The sequence below is a fragment of the Achroia grisella genome, unplaced genomic scaffold (genome assembly GCF_030625045.1).
Source record: "Achroia grisella isolate CSIRO2021 unplaced genomic scaffold, CSIRO_AGI_Agris_v1 utg478, whole genome shotgun sequence".
Classification (NCBI taxonomy): Eukaryota; Metazoa; Arthropoda; class Insecta; order Lepidoptera; family Pyralidae; genus Achroia; species Achroia grisella.
In genome coordinates this window covers 3,953,827-3,968,361 of record NW_026712882.1, presented here as the reverse complement: position 1 = coordinate 3,968,361, position 14,535 = coordinate 3,953,827, and the positions used below count along the sequence as shown (strand labels likewise).

General features: G+C 35.9%; 1 protein-coding gene across 1 annotated transcript in view; it reads left to right on the top strand.

Annotated features, from left to right (window-relative positions):
- Positions 1–5,106, top strand: part of LOC131845702 (cohesin subunit SA-1) — a 37,589-nt gene extending 32,483 nt beyond the window's left edge. Inside the window, exons 20-22 of the mRNA XM_059194804.1 lie at positions 2,819–2,878; positions 4,052–4,121; positions 4,955–5,106. Coding sequence (XP_059050787.1) covers positions 2,819–2,878; positions 4,052–4,121; positions 4,955–4,966 — 142 coding nt within the window. The 3' untranslated portion in view covers positions 4,967–5,106. The remainder of the gene's footprint in view (positions 1–2,818; positions 2,879–4,051; positions 4,122–4,954) is intronic.
- The last annotated feature ends 9,429 nt before the right edge of the window (positions 5,107–14,535 follow it).

Below are 14,535 nucleotides of genomic sequence, written 5' to 3'. Positions count from 1 at the left end.
CAACTTGTCACACATGTGTTTATATATAACATAAGAGAGGAAGGGACAGTTACAAGATTTTACAATAACATAAATAATTAATTCCTATTTATATAATATTAATTATTATTTTAATAATTGTGATTGGTGTGAGGTGATGAATGACCCCACGATAAGAGTATGGTGTGATGTGCATGAAAACAGTTACGTGGGCTGTTACTCTGAGGATATAAAATAAATAAATCGTTGTCAATTTGTTATGGACATGTAATTTGTAGTTATTATATATGTATTTTTATAATAAATGAAATTTTCATTACATTTGTAGTTTGTTTAATAACCATATTTATTATTTAGTTATATTTCATTTAACAATAATTATTATAACATATAATATATTATATATGGCGTAGTTTTTTTATAGGTGATATATCAAAACCGGTTTATCCGTTCCAATCCGGCTCGAAGGATCAATGTTCGGGTTGTACCCAAACTAAAAAAAACTGATGAATATTAATGAAAATTATACTATACGTAACAGTTTAATGTATAGTATCATTTTCATTCATTAATTTAAACTAATTATGATGAATGAATGACTATGCACAGCGTTCTTAATTACTAAACGAGAACTCATTTTGAGACCGGTGAAATATGAAATATTAAAGATGTAAAGGTGGACCGACGATCTGGTCAAGATCGCTGGAAGGCATTGGATGCGAGCAGCGCAGGACCGTTCGCGTGGAGATCTTTGGTGGAGGCCTTTGTTCAGCAGTGGACGTCTTCCGGGCTGAGATGATGATGATAATGATGAAATATGTAAAGTACTAGTACAGTTTCATGAGTACACTACTGATCGCAAAAGACTATCACCAGGACTCGGTTCGTGCTAGCGATGAAAACGCTATAAAAGTTACACGTGGAGTTTCAAAGGCTTATTTCTTCGAAATTACTGATCATTCTGAAATAATACTTAATTTTTTTTTGGTTGGGTTTTGCGTACCCTGATGGGGAACTACTACTACACGGAGTGTCGTCCCGAAGTGAATTTCCCACACCGTGCCCCCTCTTTGTGAGATTAATAATTTATATATTTAAAAAAATGTCAAATACGCGGGTAATATCTGGTATTGAATAGTTTTGGTTCTGAATTAACAATCAATTACGTTTGTAGGGTTCAGTGCAAGATTTAATTTAAAAATCCGAGGTAATTCTTTTGGCTGTCCCTGTGAAGGACTGATGGAAGATCGTCGAAGGTGGCGGGAGCTCCACCGACAAGAGCACAGCTCTTAAATTATGAATGAATGAATGAATGTGTTGTATGTTGTACGTCGTGTATGGAGTGCCTTCTTAAAGTTTTTTTCTCTCTGGTGATGCTATAAACACCGTCCACAGTCTTAGGAAAAGTAGTATCTGCAAAAGGTAATTAGAGGAGTCATGTTATGTATATAAAGCAGGAGTTGTGTGTAACAGCAGTTGGGTTTCTCTGTAAACCCCATAAGAGACTTGGAGTGTGTAGTGATGTGCCGGATTGTCAAAAACGTAGATCCGCGGATACGGATATTTGGTGTCAAGATACAGATACGGATATGGATCTTAACGTTCTTACACAATCGATGTCGCAATCTTGAGTTGAGACATTTTTCGACCAGCATTACGCAGCGGGTTTTTCTTTTGTTATAGTTTAATGTATTTTTTAAGTTCCTTTAATTGTCATTGTGATTCTAATCTAACATTAACACTGTATATGCCACGGTGTACTAGTTTACTTGATTATTATATATTATGAAAATAATTTAAATCGAATTTAAAATATCACGAAGATCTATGTTTTGTTTTCTTAATAAAAAGTGATCTTATAACTTTTTATAATACTGAACTCGTAAAAAAATTAAAAGGTAAATAGATCCATAAAAGATCCGTCAAAACGTTACGGATACGGACGCGGATACGGATCTTGATTCTGCCTCGGATATCCTCGGATACGGATACGATATCCGGCACATCACTAGTAGTTACATATTATTAAATAATCAAAAACAATTGCAGATATAATTATAATAATAATGCTGGACAACTCACGCAGCAACGTCCAGTCCTAAGCTGAGCAGGGCTTGTGATATGTGTAGTAGACAACTGTTATAAATTAAAATTCATACATAATATACCTATATAGAAAATGCCCCGACGTAGACAAGGATAATTTTCAGCAATATGCAGAAATGAATTTTTGCTACTTAAGTTCTTTACTGCCATTTGTAACGTTTAATGTAACGTATTAAAAATGTACACACTGTTGTACATTTTTAATACGTTACATTAAAAATTAAAAAAAAAGTATTAATAAAGCCAAAAAGGTTGCACCAGCCGTGGTCACGGCTGACTGGAGTAGCAGCGATGTCAATGTAGATAGGTGACAGCAGTTTTTTCATCTACCGTCACTAGATTGTTTAACGAAAGTTCGCGACACACAGCACTCACGGTATCCGTACACTTATTGACTGTTGATGCTACTGAACTTTGCTTGAATTTATTTATGACTGGATTCCACGCAGATGATAATTTTAAGCCATCCTCTCTGTTGAAATTGGGATGTTTTTTAATTTCAATCGCCTCCCGGACCATTCGTGGGTAATAGTGGCGATCAGTAGAGAGGACCTTAGGCGCATGTAGTTCAATCCAGTGATTTGTTTCAGCGTTTATTTGCCATAAAATTATTTGTGTTAAGACCCGGTTAATAATTTTAATAATGTATATTAAACACGAAAGTTTAAAATTAACTAAAGCCAAAAAGGTCTACGACTCAGACGGGTATAATAATTGTATATCGTTTCAACAGCACGCGGAGAAAGCGCCGGAAGATAGACCGACCGACCCCCTCCACGGACACCACGCCCAGGTAACCACCAATACTACAGTCAGACTCGACAATGTCGTTTTGTACTGCTCATTTATACTGTAAACAAAATTTATTGTCTTTCAATTTTATATTGGTCATTGGGCTCCCTAAAATATAGTCGAGCGCAGTGATGGCTGGCTTATCCGTCATACTCGTGAATGAGTGCGGCTTGTAGGGACTGGTCTGCTCTTATCACTACGACTGATTTAATCTTATTGTGTATTTATATTTGAAACTAAATAAATTAGTGGTAGTTAGTAGTTTGTATTCACACATTTCGACTTGTAAAATGTGAACTTACGAGGATTATTTAAAAGAGCAACACACAAGTTTCTTGCTTATTCTTCTTGTGATGAGACAGATTTCCGAATAAGCGGTAGATTAAAAAAAATTGTTGACTATTCAAAAGTGCTTAAATTAAGTTTATTTGAATAAATGATTTTCTATTATTAATGAAATTGCCCACAAGACGCTAAGTGGTAACCCGCTGCCTATATGTACCACATACATATACAGCACCATACACGACGAGATCATGTGACCCTTATGGTATTCTCATGGTTTGCCATTTCGAAGAACCAAGATGTCTCACTACACTAATTTTAATGCTCAGCGTTAAATTTAAGATTATTTTCTATGTAACTAATAAAATTTTCTAAAATGAAAGTTGCCTAAATTACTTTTTATAACATTAGCTATCTGCGAGTGAAAATCCCGCTAACTCTATCCAGCCATTGGAAATATTAACAAGAACAAACAGACAGGCAAGAATGAATGCTCAATGCATCAAATATTAATTTTAAGATTTCTTAAAAAAAAATATATATTCTAAACACATTAAAAGTGCATAATAAGTTCCTTCTACCTAAAATATCTTATGAAGTAATTGTTTACAGATATGTCTAACGTTTTTTCATGTAAGATGTATGTATGTAAATACATGTTCTATTATAGTAAAAAAACTACCAATATATTACAGCTTTCACACCACAAACAACTGACTTCAATTGGATTGAACCCCAAGCTAGTGTAATAATAAACCTGGACATATCAAATCGTGACAAAAAGTCCGTTTGACTATATTAGTAATGTGTTACTGAACATGAAAGTATAAAAATAACTACTGTTTAACTGTGTTATCTAACCTGTTGTAACTAAGCATGAACTTTCCAGCAAGAGCAGCTACAGCAGTGACACGAGCGTGGCTGCAGCCCCCCGCCGCAGCTTGAGGAACAAACATCAGGTAACGGTAAACACCACCCGCCTGTGACCGTCACTTTACACCTCACACCACACGCCTGTGACCGTCATCACACACCACCAGCCTGTGACCGTCTCCACACACCACTCACCTCTGACCGTCATTATACACCACACATCACCCGCCTGTGACCGTCATCACACACCATACATCACCCGTCCGTGACCGTCATCATACACCACACACCACCCGCCTGTGACCATCACCATACACCACATCATCCGCCTCTGACCGTCGTCATACACCACACACCAACCAGCTCTGAAGTCAACAAACATCACCCGCCTGTGAAGTCACCACACACCACCCGCCTGTGACCGTCATGACTCATCACACACCACCTACCCGTGACCGTTACCACACACCACCTACCCGTGACCGTCACCACACACCACCTGCCCGTGACCGTCACCACACACCACACACCACTCATCTCTGACTGACATCATACACCACACATGACCCGCCTGTGACCGTCATCACACACCACCCGCCCGTGACCGTCATCATACACCACCTACCACCCGCCCGTGACCGTCATCATACACCACCTACCACCCGCCCGTGACCGTCACCACCGCATTGTTTCATCATTGCCTTATCTTTATCCCTTTATTTGTGGTTGGCGCAGTATATCTTCCACTGATACCTATCGGCCGGAATTTCTGAGCATATTGTCCTTTTATACATCTTTCACACATTCCATTTATTCTTTCCATCCATCTACATACATACAGGAAGTTCGGTTAGGTTGAACTACAGAATGTATCTATATTAATGTGACCCATTTTAATTTGTGTTTTATGTATGTACAGATGCGACAGTAGCCAGCAAGCAACTGATTACGAGTTGTCAGCGCTTAGCGGCATGGTAACGGTACCATTACCACTGAAAGAAATAACTCTATTTTCGTATATGTGCTTTAAATAATTATATATAGTGTTGTACCTACTTGAAAATTAAAATTTGTCGTTTCGATACAATTTCACATCGAATTTCGCATTTTAAATTTCAAGTAGTTTTGATTTGTTTAAGTTTGATTTGATTTGATTTGAAATGTTGTCCTAAAAAGTGCTTATATCGGATCACTACCACACACTATAAATCGTTGGTTAAATAGAAAATTGACACTATTCAAATAGTATTTTTTTTCCAAAACCAGCATTTAAAGTTTTTAAATTTAATTAAATTAATTTTTCCTTTAAAGTTTTAAATTTACACAGAAATATTATATATCATTTTAAAAGTATTTAGATAATGATTAAGACGGCGTGGTTAATTTAATTGACTTATACAAAAGGAGGCAATTGTAGCTTCTAATTTTGAAAAATGTTATTTTTCTATTTAATCGACGAAATATTCTAAGTGGTGCTGTTATGTATTAGAGAGCTATAAAACAAATGGTAGACAAGAAACTCACCTGCACATTTTATAATGTTCTGCACATGGGCGGTGGTAATTATTTACCACCACCGCTAGCTCGTTTGTCCCTTATGCTATAAAATACAAAATAGCAAGACAAAACTTATAGAGTTTCAATATATTGTTTTGTTTGATTTTCTTATATGTTATACCTAGGTATGTTATATTATTTACGATTACATGTTTTGTTATATTTTTTCTAAAAATGACTTTGCTGTCTGATTTCTTACATTTATATTGTAAGTGCTGTTGATTAGTAAATAATAAATGTTTTTTTCTTGTTTGTTATTTATTTAAACCTTTGCCTTGGAAAACTTTAAATACCTAGAAATTATAAATGTAGGTCTATTACAGACTCTTATGATATGTCAAATCTACCGTCAGTTAGGAATGATTTCGAGATGAGAAGAACTGATAAGAAACTCGGCTCGTTATTCCTTATAAATGAGCTTGTGAGCATATGTTTATAAAATACAGATTCATTTTTAAATCCCAATTAGGGATACCCATATAGGTACTACACTACATTAATGTTTTTTTTGTGAACGTTTTACTCACCGAAGAGTCCGAAATGAGAATTTACTCAGATGTTTATTTTTTTATGTGACCAGATTTGAACTTGCTATCTTTTAGGTAATAAACTAGTAGATCATAACCAGAGTTGCCAGATTTTTTTCAGCCTGTAAGGGGCAAACGCCTAAATAGGCAAAAAAATACGGGAATTTTTTACCCGGGACAAATTATCAAAAGACAAATTGTCTAGCGTAGATTGATCGATTTAATAATAAAAAGCTGAGCACAATTCGAATACGGGACGTCTCGCAACGCTAGTCATAACCTCAATCAAGACATGGTGACCTAGTGGTTGTCATTTCGAATTAGATCCCAAAGTCCGTGAATTTGAATCTGTTCAACATTAAATTTTTAAAGTTTTTTTTTGGCGTTGATAACGCTGGCGGGCACTAGTGGAGGATGATAAGATGAGCATGAGGTCAGGTCAGTTAGCGCATCGTGACAAATTCACTAAGAATTTACAACGATGGTTTCCAGGGGGAACCGCGTCTAACAATCCCATTTCCCCCCAATTTTAAAAGTTTGTGATGTAAACTGTTGACCCCATTGCTAGCAATGTTCCATATCAGGGTGACCCTTGCGCTATTCCCCCTGAAATCTGTTGGCTAACTGCCTTAACATGGTTATATTATCATCCTCCACTGGTGCCCCGCCAGCGTAAACCGTTAGCGCAGGCTGATCCACTATTCCATTATCATCAATAAGAAAAAAATAGTGATAATATCACACGGTTAATATATATTAGAATAAATGATTAAGGGTTGAAATCGATATATTTGCCGTTTGGCGGGTGGTGGGCGGCGCACGCGCCTGATCACGTGGTCCATATGGTGGGGAGAGCCCGCCTCGCTCACGCCCATTTCACTGGCTACTGGCTATTCTGGCTAAATCTCATTCTCTCGCAAGCTGCCAATGAAATTTGACATTTCTGAGTAAGCTCAAAATCTTGTTGATATCTAAAATATATCCTATCTTAATAATAATATTATAAACGCAAAAGTTTATTGATGTTTGTTAGATACTCTTTCACGCAAAAACTACTCAACGGATTTTGATGACACTACAGTAATATAGCTTATACATCAGAATAACATAGGCTACAAATTTCATGCGAGTGAAACCGGTGGCACAGCTAGTATGAAATGATTATATTTGTACTGTATTTAATTAAAACGCGAATTTACTGTACACATTAATTTGGCGGGAACCGCCATTTCTCAATTATTCTGTAAAATACATAGAGTAACCATCGACTACCAACTTCACAGATAAGCTCGACCGGAGACGACAGTCACGTATACTGCAATATTATAGATATTTAAAAATAAACATGGAATACATATTAAAAAAAAATGGAACCAATCTGAAAGTATACTAAATAATAAAATATTTTTTCAAATCGGTTTATAGATACCTACACGACGGAATTCTGAAGTACCTAACAAATATAAAAAATATAGCTGTATATTTTTTTATATTTGTTAGGTAAAACTTCCTTTTTGGGTGCCAAATAACCAAAGATTTGCATGTAATCTGGACTCGAAATATGTAGAGTTTAGTAAATATTATATTTCATGTTTTTCTTTTGTTGTGGATATATCTAATATAAAAAACACGATTTTAAGAATTCAATCACTTAAACATTCGTCCTCACTGGATGATAATGGAATGGTGAATGCATATGCACTAACGGTTTGCTCTGGCCACCAGTGGACAATCAGGTCAGTTAGCCCATCGTGACTAATTCACCAAGAATTTATCATGAGGTACCGCGTTGAGGTCAACCTGACAGATTCCCCCCTGCCCCCCTTATACCTTCAAGAATAGGTAAGTGATAATAAAATCTTCTCCAACTGCCTATTAAAGAAGAAAAAAAAGGGATACTCCCTCAGTGTTTATAGTTCTTGTGTTTTTTTCAAAAATGATTGACCTTTACAATTTTTCCATGCATAGTTTGGTCGGCTAGCTAAAGTTAAACTCTATAACAAGACCAGCAAGGTCCATCTTGATGATGTAGCAGACCATGAACAAGATTTGTCTATCCCTTTGTATAAAATGTAGACATTTCAGGGCGCGGAGTTTGTTTATGTGAGTCAAGGTTTGTTATGATTCTGTTAGTGCGGCTGGTGGGTGCTTGACGCAGTGCGTGGTTGGCGCCTGGAAGCGAATCCGGTTTCATGTGAACTTACGTTGCTATTTTTACAATACTATAAATATATATATATATAGATATAGCGTTAGACAAATCATTAGAAGCGTAGGTAGACATAAAGTATAGAATGAAAATAAATATAATAGGATATTGTATATTTTGTAGTGTATCTACTAATAACAAAGTAAACGTCGCGGTCCAGTAATTTATACACTGCTCTTGCAACGGTCGTGAGTTCGAATCGGTTGACAACGAAAAAAAATTATGTTGATTTATATTTTTGGACTGAATTTCCTGTAATAGAAATGCCGATAAAAAACCACATTATTCAAAGTGTGAGGTTTGACTCATCCCACATTTTGATAGTTAGGTAAAATGGAAACCAAATTCAATATACCCAGCGAAATGTTAACCTGTAATATGTTTCTTTTATCATGACAAGACATCTGCGTGAAATTTAACTTTATTTTACTAAAATAAAAGTAGCCTACCTGCCAATAAAAGTCCCGTCAAAATCGGTCCAGCCATTTCAGAGATTAGCCGGAACAAACAGACAGACAAAAATTGTAAATATTGTTATTTTGGTGTATGTAATATATTTATATTCATATGCATGTAGTAAAAACTGTTATTTCTACCGTTTTTGTACTTAGGTGGTGACCACGTCATAGTAGCTTTATGCAAGTAAAGTCAGCCCGATCGGTTTAAAATTGATAAAGTTTCATACAAACTTTCATCCCCTATTTTAAACCCTTGGGGGTAGAATTAATCAAAATCCTTAGCGGATGCCTACGTCATAACATCTACCTACATGCCAAATTTCAGCCCGATCCGTCCAGTGGTTTGGCTGTGCGTTGATAGATCACTATGTCAGTCACCTATGAGTAATATATATTTAGATATATATATAATATATACATATAATACCTACACCCGTGTGTTAAGTAATAAATTACAGTGTTTATTAATTCTTACCATATACTCGTCATAATTGTATTCATTGTGTAATCATATGTAAATATATTAAAATTTGCAAAGGAAAATACACGTTCATCTTATATTTATCCGCTGTGTGTCATCACGCCCTCCACAGCATCAGGATGTAGAGGAAGTTCACAACAGGAACAAAATATTAACAGCGAGAGAGGGAAAACTTGGAATAAAATATCATACCGCCTAATAAAGTTTAAATAAATAAAGTTTAAATTAGAAGAATTTACATAATTATTATAGGACATTTTTGTTTGGGCATTATATTTTTTATACATCAAATAATCACCTAATAAATATTATGTTATCTGTGCCTATACTGAAAACGTATGTAGAGAAAAGTTAAAATAAAAAAATTAAAAAAAAAAACCTTTATTGCTATACTAATATTTTTACATATGGTTGATATTATCTATACATATAAATAAAGTACCCGTCTGCGCTAAAGGTACCCACTCTCTGGTGTACAGTACAAATTGTCTAGGTTTTCACTAGATGGCGCTGTGTGGTATATTTTGAGTATTTAATTCTATATATTGTGTCATACTAGTGAACCATCATATTCGGTACTTAACCTTATCTTCCTATTTGATTTTTGGCTAAAAGTTTCCTTGCGGTCGTGAGGAAATGTTTAGGAAAAATTTAGGAAATAAATGTATTATTCACAACCACACCTTAAAATTGGTAGGTTCTTCCCTTACCATACCCAACGCTAGGAGGCATAAATAAAAACTACGGTAGCCAGGTTACTGTTTGTTGGTTAATGCTGACTAATGAGGTAGTCCTCAGTGTTGTCACCTTACTAGTTTTACCATTATAACTGGAGAGTTAGACACATTTGGTGGGTAGATTTAAAAAATTGTTGGCTAGTCAAAAGTGCTTAAATTAGGTTTGTTTGAATAAATGATTTTCTATTCTATTTAAAAAATCAATAAAATGATTACGAATTCAAAGTATTTCCTCTCCTAAATTATTCAATGGAACTTTGATTGATTTCTTAACTTTAACGTTACTAATTATTAATTTCTGTAAGTTAATTGTTAAACGAAAGTAATTATTTAATATTAAGCATTATTTTCTGAGTAAATAACCATTTTTTTTATAGAAAACTGGCTGACCCGACTAACAACTACGTCTGCATCTCTCTTACTTGACATTTATCATTGTATTTCGCCCAATTTACATAATATCTTAAATTATGACCTATGTTTTTTTTTTCGGACTACTCTAATGTATTACAGCTGGCCTTTATAGCTTCACCGGACGTTAGGGGGCGAGTGCAGATGGCACTCCAAAGCCGCGGAAGGACTTATGGAGCAGCTGAAGGCCAACTCCTGCCTGACCGATACGACTTTAGTCTGAGGGCACCACTAGGGGTCCGAACCTCGGCTCAGGCCGTCGTAATTCCGATCGATCGGAGGGGCATAATCTATGTGTTATTTTGATGTATAAGCTTTATTACTGTAAAGTTTCATAAACATCCGTTCAGTAGTTATTGTGTGAAAGAGTAACAAACATCCATCCATACATACTTACACACTTTCTCGTTATAATATCAGTTAGGTTGTAAATTGCTTAATTTAATGATTTCATGAATATATGGACTCTTTTAGTGGTCCAACCAGTGGGCCTTTTTAAAGTATGATAATGGAATCAGTCCATTGTACAATGTTCTCGTGCAGGCAAAAACCGTACAAGATGGAGACAAATTGCAAGGAGCTCTGTCGCCAAGGACCACAACGATACCATACCACAAGATATACCATCATAAAAGCCACGAAAACTTTGCCAAGATTGAATTGACTGAAGAAGGAATGGTGCACCTGCCTGCACTAACGGCATCAGTTGAAGTTGATAAATAGAACATGAAATCAGGACAGTTAGCCCATCATGTTAATTTTTTATAGCACGTAGGTGGCAAACAAGCATACGGCCCATCTGATGGTAAACGATTACCGTAGCCTATTGACGGCTGAAACACCGGGGTGTCACGTGCGAATTGCCGACCCTTAAGAAACTTCTTGAAAAACCCCATACTGTAGTCTCGTGAGAAAATCTCGGTAGGTAGTTCATTCCACTAAGTGTACGCGGGAGGAAGCTCTGAAACTGCACTGTCCGAGATCACATAGGTTCCTGCGTATAGGGATGAATTCCCTGTCGATGGCGAGCGGTGCGATAGTAAAAAGTGAGTAGAAGAAGTAATTTATGAAACTTTCCAGGGGAATCTCGTCTAACTAATGGGCTTGATCAAACATAGTTGGCCACACTGGTAGTCGATATCAACAAGTAAGTCATTGTAACAAATGATACGTCGCCAGCAGCGGGGGTCGGCGGGTCGGCGGGCGTTCGCCCTTGACCTTCCTATCGATACCTACCCCTGTACACTCACTCTCATTCGATAGGTACAGCAGGTAGAGCAATATTTTATCCATTATAATGTCTTGCCTCACGGAGTTTAGCCTAAGGCAAGAGTCGCTTACTCATCAAATGTTATATGACTACGTACATATTATACGATATGTTTTAGCATAACTTTGAATTGACTCTCTCTGCGGTCTAGCTAGGTCTAGTTTTGATCACCGCACCACCGCCACCGCACCATCTTAGTACTGTTGCTTACGAGTTCTATTTCTCTCGCGGTTCAAACACTTATATGATTATATCGGTCTGGGTATTTACAAGAAAATTATACCTAGATATGTCTTTATCAGTAGTATAGTACCCATAACACACTCTGCTTGGCTTGGGACTAGATGGCGCTGTGTGAATTGTCCAGGATATTATTATTATTAAAGGTAAAAAATATTCTTAAATATGCCATCGTAGCTTCTTATAATGTGGCCGAGTGTACCGGTGTCATTGGCAAATACGCAAAATTGTGAAAGGTCCACAAATTGCGGCCGTCTCCATGTTGAGTACATGGAGACATAAACAAGACGAAGGCAGGTACCTGCAGTACTTTTTTTTAATTTTGTAGTATTATCTGCCGCTTCTTATGTGGCGTAGGCGACCTTCTTTTGGCGTATTTTTTTTACTAGCTTTGCTCGCGTTAATTTGGAATTTTGGAAAGGATTATCAATGAAGGAATTTATCAAATTCCTTTCTTAGGGGATGCCTATGTCATAGTAACTTTATGCATGCAAAGTCTTAGCCCGATCGGTTAAAAATTGACTAAGTTTCATACAAACTTTCATCCCGTTATTTTATCTCCTTGTGGGTAGAATTAATCAAAATCCTTTCTTAGCGGATGTCTACGTCATAACAGCTACCTGCATGCCAAATTTCAGCCCGATCCGTCCAGTGGTTTGGGCTGTGCCTTGATAGATCACTATGTCAGTCAGTCACCTTTGAGTTATATACATATATTTAGATATGTGTTCCAATGTTTTTTTTAGATTGTATATATATATATATATATATATATTTAATATTATTAACATTCTTAACTGCAGTACTAGCCGAGTATTAGCCGAGTTACGTATCGTATACCGCTATTACCAACTGTCGTAGCACACGGCAACACCGCTGTAGCACGTTATATAGTGTTGAGGTTTTATTATTTTTTTTAATAGAATTGAATAGAATACAATAAAATAGAATACAATTTGTCTAGAAAGAGGTGGCTACGGTTCTAATCAATGAGTAAATATTTATTCTATTTACATAACTTAATTGTACAACTAAGAACCTAAAATTAAAAAGCTTGAAAAATATAATATAATAAAGAGTAAATAGATTTATTTAGATACATAAATAGTGGATAGATAGATAAATTCTTTATTCACAATTAAAAACACATAACATACATGAGATACTGAAAAAACACGAATTAATAAAAAAAATGTAGGTGACTTTATGTGCCGCAAAAGTGAAAAGGTAGCCAACTCAGCATACAGATAACCCTGCAGCGCTGATATTCAGTTGGCTCCTTACTTATTACTAAAAAAATTACATAGATATTAAACCTCGAGCTCTTTATCAAAATATATAAAGTACTAGCTGTCCCGGCAAACGTTGTTTTGCCTTAAAATAAAAAAAAAATAGGGGTGGACTACCCCTAACATTTAGGAGGATGAAAAATAGATGTTGGCCAATTCTCAGACCTACTTAATACGCTCACCAAATTTCATGAGAGTCGGTCAAGCCGTTTCGGAGGAGTATGGGAACGAAAACTGTGACACGAGAATTTTATATATAAGATGAATAAACAGCAATTGCTTTATTTACATCGTACTACTTAACGGAGTTTATATTATTTAATTGCGATCAAATTCCGACCGTTATTGAATCCACCCATGCAATATGGGTTATACGCCACTATTCAGTAAAAGAGAAAATTTCAGTATGGAAACTTGACTATCGTACGACCTTCTTGGAAAATGTAAAGTAAGAATAAAATTATTTAAAAGAGCAACACGCAAGTGTCTTTCTCGTTCTTCTCGTGATGAGAGAGCTTTCCGAATGGGCGGTATATTGAAAAAAATGTGATGACTATTCAAAAATTAGCTGGAAGGATAAAGTAAGAAACGAAGAAGTACTACAGAGGGTAAAAGAAAAAAGGCAGATATTGAACACAATAGAAAATAGACGAGGAAAAATGTTAGGACACTTGATACGGCACGATGATTTCATGAAAATTATTATTGAGGGGAAAATAGAAGGAAAGAGGGGGAGGGGAAGACCAAGGAATAGCTACATCAAACAAACTGAGGACAAAATGGGAGTCGTGTCGTATCAAGAATTAAAGAGCATGATGGAAGATCGCGGAAAGTGGCAAGAGCTCCACCGACAAGAGCGTAGCTCTTAAATTATGAATGAATGAATTCAAAAGTGCTTCAATGTAAGTTTACTTTACTATAAATGATTTTCTATTCTATTCTATTCTGCAGAGCGAAATTTACGTGGTTATTTCAAAACTTGTTTGCCGTAGTTAGGTAATTTGTGATCAAGCACTTAGGTTTATTATTCTACGTATATGTATGGAGGTAGTGGGAAGTCGATGTCTCGGCGGGGCGTCACTATATACTGTGGTATGGAGCATACATATTCAAATGCTTCAAATACAGAGCAATTTGGTGGCCCACTTCATTATGTATATACCTACTCTGTATATAATAATAATAATAAGAATAGTCCTGTAAACAATATTTAAAAATACAATTGTGTGAACATGTGACTTGGTGATATAAGCCCGTCCTTGTGATCACTATAAAATAACCGATATATGTATGTGTGAAACTGCGGAAATAATAATAATAC